Genomic DNA, 24,602 nt, shown 5'->3' with positions numbered 1-24,602 from the left:
CGATATCGTCGCTTTCGTACTTCCATGCGTGCTTGTGAAGCTGACAGGCCGTAGGAACCATCAGCTTCCTTGTGTGTAATGAACTTGCTCCTTTCCAAGAGCACCCTTATCACCTCGCATAGTTGTTGTCAACATCTTAGGAAAATTTTGGACGACTTTTGCACCTGTTCTGGTCAAATTATTAGTCCCAATAAATCTAAGCTTATTTTCTCTCATAATATTCGGCATCAAGAGAGAATTGTGTCCAGCTTCTTCCACATATCTCCATCAAATCATTTAGGTAGCTATCTGGGCACTCCCATTTTCAACTCAAGAACCACCACAAATTCCTACCAGTTCATTGTCGATAAAATTCGTTGTAAGATTGAAGGATGGTGATGTCGCGGAAGCCTGAAGAGAAACACACACGATGCTCTCTTTGATGGATAGAAATTAAACTGTTAGTTTCTGGGTAGTAAACCTCGAATCCATGAAGGGTTCCTTGAATCCACAAGGTGATAGGTCTGGAATCCACCAGAGAACACAATAGACAGAAGTCTGAATTTTTATTAATAATAAACTATGAAAAACGTTTACAAACTTAGGAGCCTATTTAAGGGCTCCTTAAAACTTGACTGACAAGAAAATATAATCTAAAATAACTCCTAATTGATACCTAACCATAACAGGAATCAAATTTGACCTAAAAACCATTAAATACACCTAAAAACAAGGAAATAAATCACCTAAACCTAAAATAACGTTTTTTTACATAAAATACCAAAAATAATAATTTACAATAATTAAATAATAAATTGTGTCCTACATCAGACCCCTCCACTTGAAACAAACTCGTCCTCGAGTTCATCTTTGAAATCTGGAATCTCCCATGCCAAGAGAACAAATACATTGAATACTTCATCTTCTTTGTCTTCTTGCCAAACTTGAAAGTCATTGACTGGGCAACTTGAACTTCTTCTCCCTTGATCTTCATGTAATTGACAATATTCACCAAATAAGAGTCAATGATCAAATCAACTCTTTCCACCCTAATAAAATCAATAAACTTTGTTTCGGTGTCTCCCAATAAAATAATAGGAGTTTGAATGTTGCAATCATCTAACTTGATTTCATCAAGATCGTTGACAACTTCCTCTGTAATTTCTTCTTTAATGGTCTCTACTATCTCAACCTCAAGATCTTTCTCTATAAAGGGGTCCTCATTAATCTCCTCCACAATCTTGATTTCAGGTTCTTCTTCTATAACAAGGCCTTCATTAATTTCCTCAGAAATATCTATATTTTCTTCTTTGACTTCTCCATATTCTTCAAGAATGATATTTTCTTTAACATGTAATTCTTCCTTTAACGGTGGAATATTTGGCTCTTCAAAATAATTCAAATATGAACTTCTTGGCCAATAATAATCTTGTATTGTATACGACAAGATTTCTTCACAATCCAAAAGATAAAATTTGATAGCAAGCATCTTTTTCATCCTTGGCCATGATCGAATTTTGTCTTTACCTTGTCAGATTCTATTAGATTGTACTCGTTCCCACTAACATAAGGCATACTTACTAAGTTTATACAAAGCAAGTCCAACTTTTCTCTCATAGCAAATATTCTCATAGTCAAATAAATCCTCTAGATCAAGTAACCAATCAAGAAAATCTTCTTTTAAAAAATGACCATTAAAACTTGCAATTCTCTTATAAGGTCTATATGAAATTTGCTTACCAATAGGTTGCCCATGAGTTAGGTCTCCGCTGCAGTTATCCCTATTGTTTCCATTCTTCAACGGCGCCATCCTAGCATAGATATTTGTGAGTGCTTGTTGTACGTCACGTAATACTCGCTAAGTTATTCGTCGTTGTTGTGGTGGTGGTTACCGTCTTGCCGGTTAGCAATCAGACCAGGGTAAGTCAAGGCTCTGATACCAACTGATGTCGCGGAAGCCTGAAGAGAAACACACATGATGCTCTCTTTGATGGACAGAAATTAAACTGTTAGTTTCTGGGTAGTAAACCTCGAATCCACGAGGGGTTCCTTGAATCCACAAGGTGATAGGTCTGGAATCCACTAGAGAACACAATAGACACAAGTCTGAATTTTTATTAATAATAAACTATGAAAAACGTTTACAGACTTAGGAGCCTATTCAAGGGCTCCTTAAAACTTGACTGACAAGAAAATATAATCTAAAATAACTCCTAATTGATACCTAACCATAACAGGAATCAAATTTGACCTAAAAACCATTAAATGCACCTAAAAACAAGGAAATAAATCAAATAAACCTAAAATAACGTTTTTTTACATAACATACCAAAAATAATAATTTACAATAATTAAATAATAAATTGTGTCCTACATCATATGGCAATCCCAATTTTTGTCCATAGCAGGAAGAGTTACCTAAATAAAATCTACATCGTTCTATACTCATTTATTCCATGCAAACAACCCTTTTACCCCCAAAAATTTGTCAAGAGATTGATCGTTTGAACCCGAAATTTCTTGTGGGGTGACACGCCTCAGAGGAGGACTTGTCACACTATCTCGTGGGATATTATATCTCAGCCCAAGGAAGCTGGAGGTCTAGGGAATTGTTCAAATCGTCATCGTAATTTGGCCATTCTCATGAATCAAGCTTAGCGTCTTTGGCAAAATCCCAATATGTTATGGGCTCGTGTCCTTAAATCAAAATTTCCAACAAAATCTTTTATTGAAAGCTCTTACAGTCTAGTACTGCATCTCACATTTGGAAAGCTATTCGCATGGGTAACGATCATTTGCTCCGAGGAACTAGTTGGATAGTTGGCTTACTCTATAAATCTCCCACAAGAACTAAAGTTATCATTGGGACTCCCCTCCCTCTATTTTCCACCCATACAGATAAACTAATATGGCCTAGCTCTATGGCTATTTGCTCGGTCAAGGAGGCCACTCAATACCTTTTTAAGAATTGGAAATGGGTATGGCAAATAATAATTCTCAGGGGATAAAATGCCGACAGTAATCTACATGACAGGGTAGTTCCCCCCTCAAGACCAATCATGTGTAGCTCAATAATTTTTATTTTATAAAAATAAAAATGAAAATTGTGAAGAGAATTTTCAGATGGTGAAAACTAGAAAGAGTACTTGATAATCATAAAACGACAATATCCACTGTTCTGTTTGGGAATGACCTATCCAAGTTTAAACCCTCAAAAGTAGAGCAGATTCTATCATGGGCACTCGGGTCTGACGGCAATAACAAGATGCCACGGGGAGTGTTACAAACAACATGCCCAGCCGAAGAGCAGCAAAAGAGACTGATTAGGGCAGCTATTACCCGTGTAAATTCAGTCATAAAAACATATCAACAATGTAAACAACGCCTGCCCGCCTATTGGACATTTCAGTCATGCTAAAACACATGCTCTACTCACTAGCATTTAATGGCCACAGAAGCCTTCAAATTTGGCTATATGGTAATTCATAACTCATTTGCCTGCATGGCACTAATTGTGCATGCCTGGACTAGAGTATATAGGACAGCATAACTATCTTTTTACTTCAATTTTAAAACATTCCAATCACCAGCAAAACTAAGGCCAATAAACTTCAGGCAAACCAAAAGCATCCATTAAATTTCCTCTAACAAGGACACTACATCTAGGTATCCTTGTGTTGGTTGATGCTGTCTAATTAGTTTACAAATATGATTGTAGTAGTTTCTTATGATAACAACAACATCCACATGTCAAACTCCAAAACTTGGAGATACCCCTCCCACCTTATTAACCAAGCTTTGTGAAGAAGCAAATTCCAAGCATGAATGGAGTCTATATTGCAGCAATGCACTCAATTTCAATCTTGGCATCCAATGGTAATGCTGCTACCTGGTATGTTGAACGTGCAGGGGCAGGCGAAGGGAAGTCTGCAAAACAAACCATTTAAGCAGGTGTGATCACGGGTATATTTAGCAACTTTTCCAATTGTATCACTATATGTAATATAGTGACCTTAGTAAAGCTAGAGATTCTTTATGTAGAAGCAAAATACCCAAATTAGGTCACCAATCCTCAAGAAATGTAGATTATATATTACATCAAAAATCAAATTTAGAAGAGTTCATCTTAAACAGCATAAGCAGAGAGATAACAAAGTTTTGGCCAAAAGACATGTCTAGCTTGAAAGCTAATACTTGCTACCATAAACTTCTTCTTTTTTTTTTTTGTTTTTTGATAGGTAATAACATCTTTATCCATACTTGCTACCATAAACTCATAGCACCTGCTACAAATCTGGCTCAAGAAATAAGAATTATGCAGAGCCCTGAAGCAGATAAGCTTTCACACCCACCAAATTGATAATTAGAGAGGGGATTACACTCCACTTTGTTAAATTAGTGTCATCCTTCTATGAGCAGGAGCCTCAGCTATCAATTAAAACCTAGAAAACTCAAGATTTCATGATCTATAATGTTCAAATTTTTTTCTGGTTCAACACAACATACATGGTGCAAAGATGGTGGACTCGGCATTTGTATGCATTCCTAATAAAAGTTTAAAATTGACATCAAAACATCTAGTTTGATTATAGAACTCACATTTAGCATAAATCTCATTCACTTTCTTGAAGTCTTTAAGGTCAGCTAACCTGCAGCAAACAGTGATAGGTAAACTTATTTGTTTAGCAACATTCAATTTCTAAAATCAAGGCAACATAGCAGAGAATTGAGGAATTCATACATAATTGTTGTCTTAACTACTGCAGCATAACTTGCACCACCGGCTTTAAGTATTTCCCCCATATTTTTGAGAACCTACATACTTCCATTGGCCTGAATAAGTATAAAACAACTGGCTTTGCAATTTGGAAACAAGAGCCATCAATTGCACACATCTTGCCTAGCTAAACGTCACCAAGAGAACTTAACCGCATTTATGACAAACAAAAAATTTCCATGATGGTTGAGTTACGAAAAGGGCTATATATATATATATATATATATGGGAAAGAGACCAGGAATTCAATATCCTGCTGAACATGCAAATACATTGAAATCTAATAAGGTAACAGCCAGAGAGGTGAAGATATGTAGATGTATCCTAAAAACATTAAAAGAAAGTGTACATGTCATTTACTTTACCTGCTCAGTTTGATCTTCCACAGAATCTGAGATGAACTTTCCAGTCTGTATTCATGTAGAAATCACATGTCATCAGTACAGTTACCCAAAACACTTTTTTTTTTAATTGGTAAGGTTATACACCCACCCACTGGGTCATGAACCCATGACCCTGCCTCGACCTTGCTCTTACGAGCGGAAGAGGTGCCATTTGAGCTAGAGCCCGTTGGCACTACTAGTGTGCATTGGCACATATCAGCAGTATGATTGCCAAGGCACATAAAAGTGCACATGTAAACCCATAAGCAAAATAAAGATAAGAAGTAATAAGCAGGATTGTCATGGTGACGCAACAAACCTCTGGAACAAGTCCAAGAACACCGGACACAAAGAGAAAGTTGTTGGCTTTTGTGGCCTGAGAATATGGTCCCAAGGCAGAAGGAGCCTTTTCTGTTTGAACAGCTTCCTTTATACCTACAGTCAGGACAAACATAAGCACACACATTCGGGAATTTGTGATACTTAATATTTGGTAATAAAAAGCAAATAAAAATGACAAACATGGCAAACAATTTTCAAACTATTATCAAGGTATTTGATGTCATTTGTTTAGTAATTAGTTTAAACAAGAAAATTTATCATCCGTGCTTGTGAGCCACCCAAAAAGATCACCAGCAAGCAACCCTTCTCTTTTAAATGAGGAAGCTAAGACAGTGGCCATACCATACACATGTTATATTGGTAAGAGAAGATGCTAGAATGCCAAATTCTGTTGAGAACAGTTTACTGGATTTCTTAGGTACTTTAATAAATCATAAAGGCAAAATGCATTTTCTTGCTTGAGCTTTTCTCTATAGCCACAAATATAATTCCCGTTAGTTCTTCACTTCCTCTTCCATTGTCTTTGGCTAATTGAAAAATGATCACAAATCAATAAAAACCTAGGAAGCACGGGTGCGTTTTGGGACTCGGGTGCGGGTGCGGGTACGGGTGCGGGACTCGGCAATTTTTAAAAAAGGTGGGTGCAGGTGCGGCGGGACTCGGCGATTAAAAAATTATTAAAAATATTTTTATTTATATTTTTAATATATTACTAAACATATTTTTTTACATTATATACACATATCCCAAATTTAAGAGTAATAGGAGATAATAATTAAAATATAATATTATTAAATTAAATAAAACCCATAAGATTAATCCTTTTTTCTTTTATTCACTACATTCACCTGCCACAGCAAGTCAACAACACATCTAGTCTCATCAAAATATTAACTTTACCTTTTATTTATTTTTTATTTTATTTCCCCAAAGCTTTTGGTCTCATCAGAGGGTCAACCTTATCTTTTATTTATTTATTATTTTATTTCCCCAAGCCTTTTATACCAAACCTTTTAAAAAAAATCTTTATACCAAGTTAGACTCAGCCATTTCCTTCTGGGTATTTTTTCTTCTACTTCCCGTTAGTCTCTGACTCTTTCTTACCCAACCATCTCCGCCTCTCCTCTCTGTCCCCTTCCCAGTTCATACCTTTTCTTCTTTTAAACTTTCTTTTGTTTTCTTAAGCCAGTCCGAGCACACACGCGGTCAGCAGCGTCCGACGCGCGTCGCCGCGTCGGGCCGCGTCCAACGCGGGTGCGGCGCCTCCGGCGCCGCGTCCGTGCTTTCCAGGTGTACAAAGCTCCCACTTTTGCAGGGTCTGCGAGAGGTGATTGATTGTTTTTGAGAATTAGAACCAAGAAAAAAAATTGTTTTTTGTTGTTTTCAATATCAAAAATTTATTTGGAAAGATGACTTAAAAACTGTTTTTAGAAAAATTCGTGAAGTAATTTCATTCTCAGTTATAATTTTTATAAATGATATTAGTGTGCGTTTCGCTCCAACTTAAAAAGCCAGCATATTTTACTATTTAGCTTAGTTTTGCTACTATTCATGAGCCCCACTGCACTTTTTAGTACTATTCATGAGTTCCACTATACTATTTTAGCTAACTTTTACCTTTATCTACAGTACTTTCAACAAAAAATTTCAGTTTTAACAAAATAAGCGGATCCCAAACAGACCCATACTATGCCCAAGTGCCAAAACCCGGACCACACATGCCCCAACCCCCTATCTACTAAAACCTTGCCCATCTCAGCTCTCACATATTGCATAACAGCCATTCCATAACCCCTTCATTTTGTCTAACACATCTCATATAAATCTCCACAAACAAACCATTTCTCAAGCCTCCAACCATTTTCAGCTCAAAGCATCGAGAATCCATTTGACTTCAATGGCCACCAATTCCAAACTCCTACTCTTGATCATCTTAAGACACTTGTTCACTGCTTGGAAATAATATTTAGCATAGAAATTTCTAAAAGTTAAGCATAGACTAATTTACAAAAGTAACAAAACGTCATAGCAATGAGGATTTGCACATGAAGATGGACCATCCATCCGACAATTTCTAAGATGACAACCAAAATGCAATTACAAGTAAATCAAAGATGCACTTTCCCTTTGTGGGGCCAAAATACAATTAACTCCGCTAATACTGCCTTGAACTATGCAAGTAATTTTTTTTTTTTTGGATACATCAATAGTTGGGGGTGGAAAGGATTTGAACCCTGGATGTCTTTGTTGGTGTTGGATTTGAACCCTAGTGTATGCAAGTGATTTTCATTCTGGATTTGAACACCAGATTTGTACAAAATACCCTGGATTTGAACCCTGGCTAATGCAAGTGATTTTCATTCTTAGTTATATATTAAATACACTTTTCCTTTGGGGGCCAAAAAAAAAAAAATCAATTTAAGTTACGGTGAATACGTCTCTTCGTTGTTGCCTAAACTGATGATCACAGTATTTTCTGAGTTACGGTTTTCAAAACGAAAATAGATAGGCAAACACCTTCTTTGTATAGTTTTCAATTCTTTTTGTTTTTAAAAATTTTACATCTATCTTACTAGTTCGAGTCCATCTACCAACAATACTAACACTAGACAGTATCATTTAACTGGACACTGTGCAGACAGTCATGATTGATGTATATAACTTAATGAGAACAAAAATCTTTGTATTCTTCAACAAGCTTCTGACAAATGATAATTGCTGCTTTCAATAACTCAAGTCCCAAATTAACGTATACACAATAAATCCAAGCAAAGTTTCAATGAATGCAGCTTTTAGATTAATGCACCGGTTAGAAAGAGTGGGTTGATTCAAATTGAGAGAACGAAAATAGACAGGGGAAGACAAAAAATAACATTAGTAGAAGTAATTCAAAAGAACATATCAATTAAGGAAGCAACAAAGGCTATGACTTTGGATAGAATAAAACGTAGGAAAAGAAAAAATGTGGTCAGCCCTAACTAATCTTGTTGAGGATCCTTAGCTGACCCCAAAAAACTTGGGACTAAGGCTTTGTTGTTGTTGCATCATTACAATAGTTGACCAGAAACACAATCCTTGTTATATTTAAGTCAACATTCATATAGTATAGTAGTCACTTTGTACCCTGTAGTGCATGTATACATGTAGGGGCCAAAATGCCAACGATATCAAATTGTCAAACTAGACAATTATAAGGCATTTGATTTTCTTTCTCTTTTTCTTTTTCTTTTTTTGGGACCAGTAATAGTGAAACTTTATTAGAAAGAGACAAGGAGAGACCTTAAGTATACAGGATGTGTACAAAAGAAACTTAAATAATATGTGATTCAGCTGGCATTTGAATTGCATATATCTAATAAACAATAAAACTTCTAGCAGGATCATAGTACTGATATTGATCTAGAGCTATAATAATCTCAAAGAAACCTCAAAACCAAAACTGGATTTCATGATCATATTACTCTTTCAATGTATTGTTGTAATTGTGCTTTAAACACTTAAGGAACTTCATACTACATAAAACCACTATTAAAATTTTTGTTTGTTGGGCCAACATTTATCATCTAGTGGCAATTTTGTACCAGTCTGATAAAGTTTAATGAGTTCATCTCTAACACTGGATGACTTAAATGGCAGATATTTCACTGCAGCAAATCTATAGTAGCAAGCAACAGCGAAATGGATTTTTCAAAACTCTTTCTTGAAACTGCCTCTTCATATTCTCAGATGCTCAAAAAGAAAGAAAAATATATGGGCGGGGGGGTAGGAGGGGTTCACATTGAATTAGAAGTTGGTTGAAGAGGCTTGTAGCAGAGGCTTGTAGCAGAGGGTTATATGTATTACATGAGTGAGTTCCTAATAGTAAAGAGTTGGTTACAAGCGAAAGGTCAGCTTGTTGCTAGTTAGAGACTGGAGCTTGCAATTTCAAGTGATGGTTATATGAATTAGATGAGTGAGTTCCTAATTCTAAAGAGTTGATTACAAGCTCCAGTTTCTAATTAGCAACAAGCTGAGGGGAGGAATTAAAATTTCCATAGCCTGACAATGGTTTTGACATGTCCACCAATTCTAAACCCTTCCAACTCCCTCTGTTAGGAATTAAAACTTTTTTTGTTTTTTAATTTTACAGTTTTGATATGCACCATTGCTTCAGTTTCTTGAAAACGGAAATCTTGAACTCAGCTAAGCCAACTAATTTAACTAATTTTAATGATTCAGAACTCTCAATGTTCTAATGTCCTACACAAAACACTTCAAAGACTCAAACTTTCTCTTCCATTTTCTATTCCCACCACATTTTCAGCACCCAAACAAAGCCAGCACTCACTAATCCAACACCACAATCAAAACCCATCTCAAGAAACACATAAAAAAAACGAAATTCAATCTTAAATGTTCTCATGTACTAAAAAAAAAAAAATAACACTTCAAAGACTCAAACTTTCCCTTCCATCTCCTATTCCCACAACCTTTTCACCAACCAAACGAACCCAACACTCACTAATCTAACACCACAATCAAAACCCATCTCAAGAAAACCGAAATTCAATCATTCAATCATTCACATAACCAAAAAAAAAAAAAAAAACCAACATTCACTTACCTCCCATCATGCAAAGCATCGAAAACAAAAGAGACCAAGACATGATCCGGGTTCTGCTCATCAACAACAAGCTTTAGCGTATCCTTAAGAATATTCACATCGTTCTTCACCTTCTTGGCGTTTTGGTGCTCCACATAAGGAGGTGGGTCCACAGCTTGTGGCCTAGGGGTAGGTGCGAGCCACCCATTAGTATGGTTAACATAAGGGTGGGGATGTTGGTTATAGTTGAAACGAGCAGTCATGGTCATGGGATTGGCATAAGTACCGCCAGAGTAGTAGTAGTTCTGGGGTGGTGGAGGAGGAGGAGGAGGAGGAGGGTGCGCAGGGTAAGGGTGGTGGGGTGGAGGATAAGGACCATAGTTATGTGGTGGCGGCGGTGGAGGTGGTGGTGGTGGTGGTGGTGGTTGTTGGTCTGAGTAATAGTATGGGGGAGGAGGAGGATGCGGATGTTGAAAATATGGGTTGTTTCTTCTTCTATTGGTGCTAAATGAAATTCCCATTTGGGTTTTTGAGAGATTGAAAAGATTGTAAATTTGGGAATTTCGGGGAAAGGGAAAAGGGTGTAGATAGGAAGAAGAGATGTGTGTGTATGGGTTTTGGAGTTTACTTTGGGTGGAATAGTTTGAAGGAAGAGAAGAGAAGAGAAGAGAAGCAGTGCAGCAGTTATGAAAGAAATGGTGTTAAAAATTGGATTTTTGCTGTTTTCTTTTGTAGAGAGAGAGAGATAACATTTTTCACCAGATTAAAATATTAATAAATTTTTGATATAGGTGATAATTGTCTTATATATTTCTTATATAATTATCAAAAATTTTAACAATTAAACTAACTCAAATCTACATTTTAGTTGTTTTCTTTGGTTTCTAGTTTGACCTCTCTCTTTCTCTATACGCAAGTTAATAGTACGGTTTGGGGATCTTCTGGAATTTCTACGGTCAAGTTTTTGAAAAATCCCTTGAGTTTTTTTTCTCATAAAAAAATTAAAAATTCATTCATCTCTTGCAAAAATGAATGGTTGGATGATGTTTTGTCATAAAAGAAAAATGGTTGGATCATGAATGATGCAATGATTGATTAAGACCAGCACATAGTCATGAACTATTTAATAAGTTATATGATTTAAATACAGGACCGCCCAACATTATTTAGGGCTATGCGAAACCTTTTAACATGTAAATATTAATTAAATAAAATTATTTAATTTTAATCAAATCAAGAATAAATTGATATATTAAATATGTAATTTAATAAATAATACCAATTAAATTAATGTTAATTTCATATAGAAAATTGAATATTTGAATCATAAATATTAATAAAAATAAATATAAATATATTACAATTAAAAAAGGTACCTTATTTTGGATATATGACAATGTATAGTTAAGTAAAATTGTAATCTAATTTTTAATTTTGTATCTTGTTTTTGAAAGAGAGATATAGATATTATTTGGTATGTAGTTTTGTAGGATATCAGTTTACAAAAATTAAAGTCTCAACTCTCAAATTATTAAGGGAAATTAATTTATAACTGATGATTAAACACATTTACAACATTTTTTTGAAACATTTTAGGGTTTCAATTGGATTAGGGTTCTATTAGTCTCATACTTTAAGAGTCTTAATATAAATGAAAAGGAAAAATGCGCTAAAAGCATTATAAAATGTTCAAAATATAATGTGACATTGACTCTCATTGATGAACTTCATCAATTTAACTAATGAATGTTTAAATTACATTTGTGATTAATAACATAGCAATTTGTAAGCCAATAATAAAATTTGTAATATCCTTTGATGGTGTAATAAAAATCCAAGTCCACGAGTCACGTCTCGTCCATAAATGTCGTCCAAAGAGGAGGTACCCCGTGCTCGTCCATGGCGACTTCGTCCATCCGTCCGTCCTTGAAGGATGGACGAGGTTGTTGTGTCCTGAGCACTTTGAGCCTTAAACATGCGTATTTTCACCAGGTATGAGAATAGATGAACCATTGTAAGCCAAATCCAACCGTTGTGAAAGGCATACCCAAATAATGTAACTTCCATGGCAGTTATGGAAGTTATCTCTGAATCTTTCGTACTACTCAGCAATAGGAATGGTTATCAAATAAGTAACCATTGCCCACATACTATATAAACGATCGCCAACAGGATGGTAAGACATTCAGAGACTTCCAATTTTTTTAGAATTACAGAAAGACTAACTTTGCCATCGGAGGATTCTTGGTCAGCTTCCACCGGTCTCCTCTGATTCTGTGTTTATTTTCTCAAGACTTACCATAAAATCATCAGCATCCGAGACTTTTAGCCCACTGGTATAACAGAATTCATCAGTTGGCGTCATCTGTGGGAAAGAAATTTGTCATCCTTGAACTTAATTTGTTGAGTTTTGCAATTTCTTTCTCTGACAAAGGGTTGAAATGGTTCGGACAAGATCAAGGGCCACTAATCCAGGCCCTCAACAGAGCAGGGACGCCTCAAGCAACCCTCATCACGACCGTCAATCGGACCCACCATGCACCCATCTCCTGTTCAACACGTGCAATCCATGGCCGCTGCTATGGCGAAGTTAACCCACCAGAATCAGGAGTTGGTGAGACAACTTAATTTAAGGAGGCAGCATCACGAATGGGACACTGAAGGATAGGCCCAGAGTCAAGAAGATGGAAGGAATGTTAAACCTAAAAGCTAGTCAAGGGGTACCGCTCCACGGAGGGTACCTCATTTGGAGAGGGAAATGGACCAAATGAGAAGAGTTATGGATGAGATGAGGGAGAATATGAGGATAACGAACCCTGTAGAAGATTTGGTTCACAGGACTATTCCCCCTTCGTGGCTTCCATCAATGCTCACCCTTTGCCACCCAAGTTCAAGATGCCTTCGTTAGATTCATATGATGGGACACGGGATTCTTTCGATCATATTGCCATCTTCAAAACTACCATGCACCTTCAAGGGGTCCCGGATGAAATAATGTGCAAAACTTTCCCTACTACCCTCAAAGTACCTGCACAAGTGTGGTTTAGCAAAATACCTCATAACACAGTGACATCATTTGAGGAGTTAAGCAAGTTGTTCGTTAATAATTTTATCGGAGGGTAAAGGCACAAGCGTTCCTCGTCCAGCTTGTTGACTATAGAGTAAGGAGAGAATGAAAGCCTGCATTCCTTCATCACGCACTTCAACAGGGAGGCCTTAACCGTGGACGAGGTAGATGACAAGCTCCTGTTAGTAGCTTTCCATAACGGGGTTAACTCCGACTTGTTCATACACAAACTTTATGAGAAAAAACCTCAGTCCATGGCTGAACTCGTCCACTCCGCCCAAAATTTCATGAACGCAGAAGACACGATCATAGCTAAGAAGAGGAAGAGAGTGGAAACAAACCCTGCTCGTCACTCTGAACAGGGTCCTCGTCCAAAGAAGGGACGAACGGAAGAAAAAAAGGATTGAGATAATAAGAGGCCAGGTTCTTCAGCGCAAAATCAACAATATACCCCTTTGAACGTGCCACTTGAGCAAGTTCTTATGCAAATTAAGGACGATACATCCTTGAAGTGGCTTGAGAAAATGAAGGGAGATCCCAACAAGCGCAATAGGAACAAGTACTGTCACTTCCATAGAGACCACGAGCATGACACGGACGAGTGTTTTGATTTAAAGCAGCAGATTGAGAATCTCATAAGACAAGGGAAGCTGAGAAATTTCCTAGGACGAGACCACAAGGATGAAAAATTGAAGGGGAAGGTAAAGGAATCATCACAACCGCCACTGGGCGAGATAAGAGTTATCATGGGAGGAAGTTTGGCAGGACAGTCATCCAAGTCAAAGAAGGCGTACTTGAAAGTAGTGCAGAGAGTCCAACTTTCCGGACAATCACCAAGAGCTAAGACCATAGACGAGCAAGCAATCACTTTCACGGAAGAAGATGCCAAGGGAATTCACCACCGTCACAATGATGCTATTGTCATCACCTTAGTTATTGCTGACTACACAACTAGAAGGGTGTTAATAGACAATGGGAGCTCAGCGGACATTCTGTATTATCTAGCTTTCCAGCAAATGAAGGTTGGACGAGACCAGCTCCGTCCAATTCACTCGCCTCTAGTGGGTTTTGGAGGAATGAAGGTACAACCTGTTGGCACAGTCACGCTGCCAGTGGTAGTGGGGACATATTCGCAGCAAGTAACCAAAAATGTAAGCTTCCTTGTGGTAGATTGCTCATCTTCATATAATACCATAATTGGAAGACCTACTCTGAATAGTTGGAAGGCAGTCACGTCCACTTACCACCTGTCAGTCAAATTTTTCACGGAGTATGGGGTAAGACAAGTACAAGGAGACCAATTGGCAGCAAAAGAGTGTTACTTGGCTATGCTCGCCATGGACAAGCAGCAGCAGACGATGAGCATTAAGGAAAGGAGAATTGTGGCCGAACTCATTGAAGTGTTAGAAGATATTTCCTTGGATGATAGCAATCCTGAAAGATGTACTAGGATTGGCGCAGATCTAAAAGAAGAAGTTAAAAAGGACCTCGTCCAGTTTCTAAGGAAAAACATTGATATATTTGCTTGGAGTCATGAGGATATGCCAGGTATATATCCCAATGTCATCACTCACCGACTAAATGTGTGTCCTTCCTCCAAGCTAGTACGACAAAAGAGAAGAGTGTTCACCCCTGAGAGAGATAATGCTATTAAAGACGAAGTTCAGAAGCTAATAGCGGCGAAGTTTATACGGGAAGTGTACTATCCAGACTGGTTGGCCAACGTGGTAATGGTTAAAAAGGCGACGGCAAGTGGCGGATGTGTGTGGATTTTACCGACTTAAACAAGGTTTGCCCAAAGACAGCTTTCTGTTACCGCGCATTGATCAACTGTTGGATTCTACTGCAGGCCACAAATTACTTAGTTTCATAGATGCTTTCTCAGGATACAACCAGATAAGGATGGACGAGGTTGACCAGGAGAAGATTTCTTTCGTTACTAGCCAAGGCTTATTCTGTTATGAAGTAATGCCCTTTGGCTTGAAAAATGCTAGGGCAACGTATCAGCGACTGTTTAACCACATGTTTTGTCCTCAGATCGGACACTCAGACGTTCGACACACTTAGATGTTACAGCATGAAGTTGAACCCCAGCAAATGTGCCTTCGGGGTAGCCTTAGGAAAATTTCTTGGATTCATGATTTCACATAGAGGAATTGAGGCGAATCCGGAAAAGATTAAAGCAATTCTGGATATGAAGCCTCCGCGAAATGTCAAAGAAGTTCAGTCCCTTACCGGGCGAGTTGCTGCCCTCAACAGCTCTGTTTCTAAAGCTACTGACAAGTGCTTACCATTTTTCAAGGTTTTTAGAAAGACATTTGAGTGGACAGACGAGTGCCAAAGAGCCTTCCAAGACTTGAAGACATACCTCGTCACGGCTCCGTTACTAAGTCCTTCTGTGATGGGTGAAGAGTTGTTCTTATATCTGGCAGTGACCCCCCATGCCATGAGTTCAGCATTGATAAGGGAGGAAAGAAAAGTACAAATGCCAGTCTACTATACCAATAAAGCCTTGAGGGGAGCAGAAGGACGATATCCAATGATAGAAAAGCTAGCTTTCGCGCTAATAACAGCCTCCAGGAAACTAAGGCATTACTTCCAAGCTCATGTCATTAATGTCATGACGGATCATCCGCTCAAAAAGGCAATGAACAAGTTGGAAGCTATAGGACGATTAATTCAATGGGCTGTCGAGCTCAATGAGTTCAACATAAAGTACCAACCAAGGCATGCCATAAAAGCTCAAGCACTAGCATACTTCATTGCAGAGTTTACCCCAACCCATGATAATATAAGAGAGATGGAAAATAAGAAATGGATCGTCCATGTGGATGGTTCATCTACATAGTATGCAGGGGGGATAGGTGTGGTTCTACAATCTCCAAAAGGGGATAAACTAAAACACAAGGTTCGCTTGTAGTACCAAGCTACTAATAATGAAGTCGAATATGAAACTCTCCTCAAAGGTCTGGAATTGGCTAAGTCTGTGGAAGTGAAGTCCATAGTTGTTTTGGGAGATTCTCAGTTAGTCATAGGCCAAGTGAGAGGGATGTATGAGGCTAAGAAAGAACAAATGAAGAAGTACTGATGCACCTTATGAGAAAATTTGAGGAAGCTAACTTTGTTCAAATCCTAAGGGAGGAGAACATAAAAGCTAATGCCTTGGAGAATGAAGCCTCAGCGAATGAAGCCATTGACAAGTTTGATGAAATTCAGTATATGCCAAGTATAGACATCCCAAAAGTACAACAAGTGAAGAGCAGATGAAATTGGATGACTCCAATTATATCATACTTAAAAGACAGACAACTTCTAGAAGAGAAGGACGAAGCTAGAAAGTTAAGAATAAGGTCGACCAGGTACGTACTTATGGACGAGGTGTTGTATAAAAGAGGCTTTTCGCAGCCTTATCTTAGGTGTTTGGCTCCCGATGAAGCAAACTACATATTGAGAGAAATCCATGAAGGGGTGTGTGGCAATCATTCGAGAGCCAGATCACTCATTCACAAAGTCGTCCATGTAGGATACTATTGGCCAAATATGCAAGCAGATGCAAAAGCTTATGTTAAGGTCTGCGATCAATGCCAACGATTTAGCAATATCCCTAAACAACCATCGGAGTATTTAACCCCAATGTCGGCCCCATGGCCCTTCGCGCAATGGGGACTAGACATCCTGAGTCCTTTTCTACTAGGTTTAAGGCAAATGAAGTTCCTCGTGGTTGGTATTGAATATTTCACCAAGTGGGTAGAAGCAGAACCCTTAGCTAATATCACACAACAAAATGTTAAGAACTTCGTATAAAAGAACATTGTGTGCAGGTTTGGGTGCCCAGAGTGCTGATATCCGACAATGGACGACAATTTGACAATGCACTCTTCAAAGATTTTTGTATGCATTTCGGGATTCAGAATCACTACTCTTCCCCAGCCCATCCATAAGCAAATGGCCAGGCTGAAGTAGCAAACCGATCCTTATTAAAAATAATCAAGACTCGGCTTGAGGGGGCTAAGGGAGTATGGCTAGACGAGTTACCAGGTGTTCTGTGGGCATACAGGACGACAGTAAGAACTCCGACAGGAGAAACTCCTTTCAAGCTAGCTTATGGAACTGAAACAGTCATACCCGCAGAAGTGCACATGGCCAACCATAGGGTGACAACCTATCAGGACAAAGATAATGAAGAGCAACTCCGTTTGAACCTGGATCTAATAGACAAGGTGAGGATGAATACTGAACAAAGGATGACAAGGTACAAAAACCTTATGGCTAGGCAATATGATGCAATGGTGAAACCAAGGCGATTCAACATAGGAGACCTTGTCCTGAAGAAGATATCTTTGGCAACAAAGAACTCAGCTCATGGGAAGTTGGGACCTAATTGGGAAGGCCCTTACAGAGTTATTAACTGCAAAAGACAAGGATCATATTACTTTAAGGCCTTAAACGGGAGGAAGTTGAAGCATCCTTGGAATGTTGAGCACCTGAGAAGGTACTACCAATGAAAACGCCAGCCTGGACGAGCGTGAAGACCATTTGTATACTTATCTACATAAGTCTATTTACCTGTTTTTAGTGTTGCTTTGTTATTATTATATTAAAGTCATGGACGAAGTTATGGTTTGGTTTGTATTTATTTTCCTAAAAATGCATAAACTTCTAAGTGTATGCCTCATTTTTGAGCAATATTTTTGCAATGTACATAATGTTGTGTGAATCACTACCATGTTATTTCTGTACAAATCAACCCATGAGAAGACAAAAAAGCTCAAAGATGAAAAAAACTCTCTGGACGCAGAGATGTAATGTCAGCTTGTCAATGAAATCAGGGTGTGCTCGTCCAAAGTAAAGGATGAGGTAAAACCCTATACCTTGAGCAAATCTCAATGCCCAAGGCATATTGATCCATATGATGGAAGAAGTAAGACGAGGTAAAACCTTATACCTTGAGCAAATTTCAATGCCTGATGCATATTCGTCCATATGATGGACGAGGTAAGCCGTGCAAATCCATGACATGGACGAGGAAATGTATGAAGTACTTATTCATGCACCAAAAACGTTCTAGCGCATGGACGCCAAGAATGTACTAACACATGGACGAGAAAAACATAAAGTCTTACCATTATTAAATGTCAGAGTCAACCAAACCTAAGGACAGGTAACGTTGATAATTACCATTTCACTTTGATAAACTACACTTAGTAAAATTCCAATAAAAATGGTTCAAGCATATATGTGAAATGTAGACGAGCTAAACAAGGTATGCATATATAAGAGAAATAGCATTCATTCAGTTGTTTCAAAAAGGCGGACGAGAAATGTCCAAACACCCTTACAAAATTAAAACTTAGTTTTATAAAAACTTGTCCTTAAACGTGGACGAGCCTAATGTGCTTGGATTACATATAAAAAAAAAAAAAAATTGATGAAAACATAAAACATCGAAATATTTTTTAAACTGGAGCATCAACATTAGGGTCGTCTTGAGGCTGGGTCATGGCATCGTCCTCTATATTGGCGTCCTCAGAGCCAAGGTGAAGGAGAGAGCTAGTGGTGGCAGCATTCAAGTTTAGTACAATAGAGCTAAAGTCTACATTGGGAAATTTTTCAATAGCGTCCATCCTAAAATTTTCAAACCCTGCTGCATAGTTAGTGTCCAAAACATCAGTATATTGTTTAGACGCTTTGAACTCAACCACTACGTCTTCCTTTGCCTTGGAGAGAAGAATGCTATGCTCGTCGCTCTTTTTCTGCAAGTCTTCAAGACGAGCATCTTTTTTCGCAGCACTAGCCTTCAAATCCTCAACCAAAGTTTTCAACTCCTTCACCTCATCCGTGGTTTTGACAGCCACTTCAGCCCATTGTTTAGCCTCATCCTTCAACTCCTGAATCATCGTCTCTAACAGGATCCTCGTCTTGTCCAATCTTGTGGCCTGTCTAGACGCTGCTATAAACTTGGACATGCTCTATAAAAAACAACAATAAATAAAAGTTAAAAAAAAAAAAAAGAGAGAGAGAGAGAGAAGGAGAATGAAAATTTAGTCAAGACGAAGTATAAATGTTACCTTGAAAAGGTCATGGACACCAGAGTATTCAAAATCTTTAAGGGACATGTCATAGCAAACGTTTATATCCTCGTCAGAAATAGCATTCTTGAAACATTCCCAGGCCAAGTCTTCATTTTCAATAATATTTGAAGGGACCTTGCGGGAAGGTTGAGACGAGGTTGACACAATTGTTTTAGACGGTGGAGTCTTGGACAGGGTGGACTCAACAGGAGTAGACGAGTCAACATCAAAGATGTTAGTGGGCTGGTGGGACGACGGAGTAGGCTTGACTACTTAGGACGAGCCATGCTTGGTCTTCTTGCCACGTCTACTAGGAAGATTTTCCAAATCCAAGTTTTTGGATAGAGTCTTCCTTTTATCTCCAGCCAATGGACGAGCTTGAAGCTCAGGCTCAAGACGAGCCCCCTCAGCACTTACTTCCTTTCCCTTGTTTCCTCTCATGGTTGCCATTCCTATAAAGAAAAAAGGGGAAGAGAGTTTACTTTGGCACAAAAGAAAATAAAAATAAAATATGCAGGGAATGTTTGGAATTTGAAACTTACTTTTTCTTACAGTAATCTCATGTGTAAGTGCTATGTCAGATGGGTTAGGGCCTAACCCCCACTTGGTAAGTCGTCTAAGATTGATCAAGGAATGAAAATCCTTGTCTGTGTGTAGACGAGCCCTGTGGACGCGGTCACGATGCAGCTTACTCAAGGAAGGTCGTCCAACGGCTGTAATGAAATAAGGGGAGGTTAAATAATAATAATAATAAATAAAAAAGAAGAGAGGGAAAGCTAAGGTACTTACCCTCAAGACGAAGGTTCCCTAAATCCCCAGTAAAACGACCAAATGTATCCCGGCCAACGTCTACGGGATTTCCAGCCTAGAATCTAGAGACGAAGAAAAACTCCGTCTTCCATTTTTTGTTAGACGAGGTCAAGGATTTCACCAGTCTACAATCTTTACCTCTGGCCGTGAATTGATAAAAGCCAGAGGATTGATGAATTTCTGAAAGTTTGTAACAGTACAGGAACTCATCTACAGTAATAGGACGGTCCCCTCCGAACACTTCCCTCCACAAAATTTTCATAGAGATAATCAATCTCCATGCATTTGGGTTGAATTGACATACTCCTAGACCTAATCTAACTAACAATTCTCTGGTAAAAGCATTTAAAGGAAACCTAAGACCTTCTAGAAGGTAAGCCTCATATACACCTATCCCAAAATAGGGATTACAACATCACTCTCCACGGACGGGCAATCTAGGATTAAACTCGTCTGGAATTTGATATCATTCCCTAAGGTTGTTTAGTCTTTCCTCATCCGTCTTAGAAGGAATATCTACAGCACAACTATATACAGTTATCTCCGTCTCGTCCAGAGGACTAGACGAAGGGATGGAGAACGAGGTGCCTACCTAGGACCCTAAAGTTTTTCTAAGTTGTTTTTGTACTACTTCTAAAGGAAGCCCAGGGACCTTGAGACATAATCCTCATCCGTGGTGTTTCCCCCACTACTACTACTGGTGTCACTAGAGTTATCACTACTCTCGTCATAATACTCGTTTATAGCTTTCTCTGTACTATCGCTAGACAAGGAGATAGTTATTTCTGACATTTTTTGAAAAGAAAATTTTGGAAACCTAAAAGACGAGAAAAGAGGGAATACCTGGCTCTAGGATGAACTGAAACTATGGACGCGAGAAAACTCTTAGACGAGGCTCTAAATGATGAATGTCAAAGAAGGAAAATCTCAGAAGTGTGGAGGGCAGTGGAGGCATTCCACTATTTATAGATGGCTGACCTAAGCATATGAAATGACACAACCAATCAAATAATGACAGGTAGTCTTCGTCTCGAAAAAATGAATCGACGAGACTGGTCACCATTGAAATGATGACACGTGGCACATTAACACTAGTTACTCACCCAAGTAACGCAAGGTCACCTCTTTTCCTTTAGACGACCCATATGGACGAGGGGGCAACTGATGGTGTAATAAAAATCCAAGTCCACGAGTCACGTCTCATCCATAAATGTCGTCCAAAGAGGAGGTACCCCGTGCTCGTCCATGGCGACTTTGTCCGTCCGTCCTTAAAGGACGGATGAGGTTGTTGTGTCCTGAGCACTTTGAGCCTTAAACATACGTATTTTCACCAGGTGTGAGAATAGACAAACCATTGTAAGCCAAGTCCAACCGTTGTGAAAGGCATACCCAAATAATGTCACTTCCATGGCAGTTATGGAAGTTATCTCCGAATCTTTCGTACTACTCAGCAATAGGAACGGTTATCAAATAAGTAACCGTTGCCCACATGCTATATAAACGATCACCAACAGGATGGTAAGACATTCAGAGACTTCCAATTTTTTTGGAATTACAGAAAGACTAACTTTGCCATCGGAGGATTCTTGGCCGGCTTCCACCGGTCTCCTCTGATTTTGTGTTAATTTTCTCAAGACTTACCACAAAATCATCAGCATCCGAGACTTTCAACCCACTGGTATAACAGAATTCATAATCCTTAATATCACTAATAAAAAAAATGCACAATCTTTAAAAAATATATATATATATATATATTTATAAAAATTTGAGTCTTTACTCATGGGAAGTGGGGCCTTTTTCCCCAAGGAGAATTTTTTTTTTCTTTGGTGGGCCTTAGGCCTAGGCCTAACTTGCCTGGACCTTGGGTCGCCCTGTTTAAATAATACATATGTGTGTTAGTATACATAATTTTTTTTTTTTTTTTTTTTTTGGTGCTGAATTGTTAGTAGACATATTTGTACAATACCTCTTAGTATCTATTATTTCCAAATCCTACCCTTGATTGAACTAAAATCAAAGAATAATTAATGTTGTCATTTGTCTCCCTTTGTTTAACGAGTTACGCCTATATATTCTTCTTTTTTTTTTTTTGGCTGAGATTTACGCCAATATATTCAAACCTACTACATGTTTTTAGTTGTATAGAAAATATAAAGAGTACATACACATTACAAAGTTTATTCATAGATCTTTCTCACTTTATATTCAAAATCCCCGATCCTCTTTTAACTCAAAATTGACTAATTGCACATATCAATTCTTGGCTACTTACTACTCATATCAGCATCACAACTCAAACTAAGGTCGATCCTGAGTCCTAATCCCCTTTTAACTAAAAAGTAATTGCACATAACAATTCTTGAATTCTTATATTGGCATGACAACTCAAACTAGGGTTGATCCTGATTTCATAGGTGCACTAAGAACTTTTTGCATGTCATCACAAACTCCATCCATCTCCAATGAACCTCACACACCTCCAACCTAGATCTTCCATTTGTCACCCTCTAGCTTTGCCATGTCAGCCCTAATGTCATCAATAGCCACATCTGCATATTTGACGCATCATCATCATCTACATCAACACTATGTGGATAGACCTTATTTGCCATGTCAACAACCTTTTGTCATCCCTATGTTAGTAATGCCGAACTCCAAACTCAGATTTGACTCTTCCCAATCTAACATAAGGGCCCGTTGGTTACTGTTGTTTAAACAACATTTTTTAGTATTTAAATAATATTACACGTATTTTCACACACTTTTTTACCCACACGTATTTCCAAAAAATACAAATAACGTTACTAGAACAACATTATCCGTGGTTCTAATTCTGACTTGAAACATGACCCAACCTTTAACTTGAGGATGATATCCATTAATATAATTTCAATACACTTAGGGTTCACAATAATTTTTATAAATTTTTTCACAACTAGTAATTTGTGAATATAAAATGATAAAGTGATGTTAATAATAAACCGAGATAAGAATTAATAGAAGTCTATTAACTCAACTGTTACAAAAAATAGTAAAATTATTTTGATTATAGCGTGGAAGTTAAAGCAAGCACAAAGGATCCAATTCGTCCCATCCCATTGGAAGCAAGGAAGGAGACAATATATTGGTGACTGAGTACGGAGAAAATTCCAAACTTGACGGGTTGGAGATTATCACAATTCACAAACAGTGGACTCCTACTTTGTCTAGTGACTGAATGTACAACATATATTGTATTGGTTAACTAAGAATTCACATGGCCACGAGCAAGTGTGAAAGGCTCAACTCAAATGAGTCAACTCCGTTGAAGTTAGGGTGTTTTATTTTAGATAAAACTTAGGTAAAGGTTGTTTGTTTTTGTTTGTTTGTTTTTTTTTCTAATGCTATATGCTTTCCAATTAAACTCAATCATATGATCTTAGAAACTACTATAGGTCATCAAACACTACAATTGATTGATTTTAATTAGAGAACATAAACTACTATATAAGTCATAAGTCAAAGAAAATGTACATAAGTTTTACTTATTTATTTTAGGCAAATAACACTATATGTTATACCATTTTTAGCCATTTATCGCTAAAAGCATAATTGGAAAGCACATTTAAAATCAATTAACTCAATTAGTAAAATTTCTTGTTGTTCAATAAGAAATTTGAAGTTTGATCCCAACTTTCATCAAAAATAAATTAGTATCAATTATTAAAAACGGACATCACAGGTTGAAATTTTTTTTTTTTTTTTTTAAATTGTATTATAGCTAAAAACATTAATCTAAGACAAGTATGTAAAAATGAAGAGGAAATATATATATATATATATATATATATGAAAAATGGCTAATCTCAGCAAAAAAATAAAAGACTAAGCAGCACCATTATCAACCCTACTTGCATGCTAATTGTAATCAATCTTATGCGCTAAATCATTCCAAAATCCGAAGGCCATTATTTGTCATCATGGCCACAAGTGTAAGTCTCTTTCTTCCCACCTAAACGGTCATGATCATAACTCATAAGGTTAATTACACTCTACCCTTTACCCTTGTAGTTTGGAAGGGAATTCCATTATGATCTTGTAGATTGAATTTTACCTGCCTGAGGTTTAATTGTATTTCTTTTATTCATAAATTTAATATATATTCATACTATCATGAGGTTACTATCTTTCTTTGTCAAGTGTTTATGTTTCAAAGGGTGATTTTAACTTGTAGACTACTTTTTATTTAAGAATTATACTAGGTAAAATGCAACTTTTCAAACCACAAGACAAGTTGCCAAATTAAATTAGGCCCAAACCAGAAAAATAGGTAGTGTGTAACTATCCATCATGTAGGCTACATCCGATGTCACTCTCTATAGCTCTCACCTCCATTATTTCATTAAGCAAAGACTCAGAGAAATCCCTCCAAGTTCAAACTATGGTGTGCCTATCTTGGAATTTTAAGTGGAAATCACAGTGCATTGAATTCATTCATTAAACTAGTGATTTATAGGCCTCATGTGATCCATGACTTTTTGTGTTCTAGACTTCTCTAGTCTCTTAGATAATACATTGAAGCAGATATTTCTCCCTATAATTATCCAAT

At 37.6% G+C, this 24,602-nt stretch overlaps 2 protein-coding genes across 2 annotated transcripts; both read right to left on the bottom strand.

Annotated features, from left to right (window-relative positions):
• Window positions 1–3,780: 3,780 nt before the first annotated feature.
• LOC111986011 (reactive Intermediate Deaminase A, chloroplastic-like) lies at window positions 3,781–5,605 on the bottom strand. The gene is made up of 5 exons (XM_024017649.2): window positions 5,459–5,605; window positions 5,122–5,166; window positions 4,721–4,794; window positions 4,579–4,628; window positions 3,781–3,906 (listed from the first exon to the last, which is right to left on the bottom strand). The coding sequence occupies exons 1-5, from the start codon at window positions 5,603–5,605 to the stop codon at window positions 3,812–3,814; spliced, it is 411 nt and encodes a 136-aa protein (XP_023873417.2). The 3' UTR covers window positions 3,781–3,811.
• Window positions 5,606–6,769: 1,164 nt separating this feature from the next.
• On the bottom strand, window positions 6,770–10,822 carry LOC136066650 (probable E3 ubiquitin-protein ligase LUL4). Its single transcript, XM_065771330.1, has one exon. The coding sequence runs from the start codon at window positions 10,582–10,584 to the stop codon at window positions 10,081–10,083; it is 504 nt and encodes a 167-aa protein (XP_065627402.1). The 5' UTR covers window positions 10,585–10,822; the 3' UTR covers window positions 6,770–10,080.
• Between the last annotated feature and the right edge of the window lie 13,780 nt (window positions 10,823–24,602).

The sequence above is a fragment of the Quercus suber genome, unplaced genomic scaffold (assembly GCF_002906115.3).
Source record: "Quercus suber isolate HL8 unplaced genomic scaffold, Cork oak 2.0 scaffold_42, whole genome shotgun sequence".
In the NCBI taxonomy this organism is placed as follows: Eukaryota; Viridiplantae; Streptophyta; class Magnoliopsida; order Fagales; family Fagaceae; genus Quercus; species Quercus suber.
Note: the sequence above shows the minus strand (reverse complement) of the source record. Positions and strands in the feature narration are given on the sequence as shown.

Coding starts and splice junctions, on each gene's coding strand:
- LOC111986011 (XM_024017649.2), bottom strand. CDS start 5,605: ATGTGTGTGCTTATGTTTGTCCTGACTGTAGGTATAAAGGAAGCTGTT. Junction 4,795..5,121: donor TGGAAGATCAAACTGAGCAG/GTAAAGTAAATG, acceptor GGAAGTATGTAG/GTTCTCAAAAATATGGGGGA. Junction 4,629..4,720: donor GTAGTTAAGACAACAATTAT/GTATGAATTCCT, acceptor TGTTTGCTGCAG/GTTAGCTGACCTTAAAGACT.
- LOC136066650 (XM_065771330.1), bottom strand. CDS start 10,584: ATGGGAATTTCATTTAGCACCAATAGAAGAAGAAACAACCCATATTTT.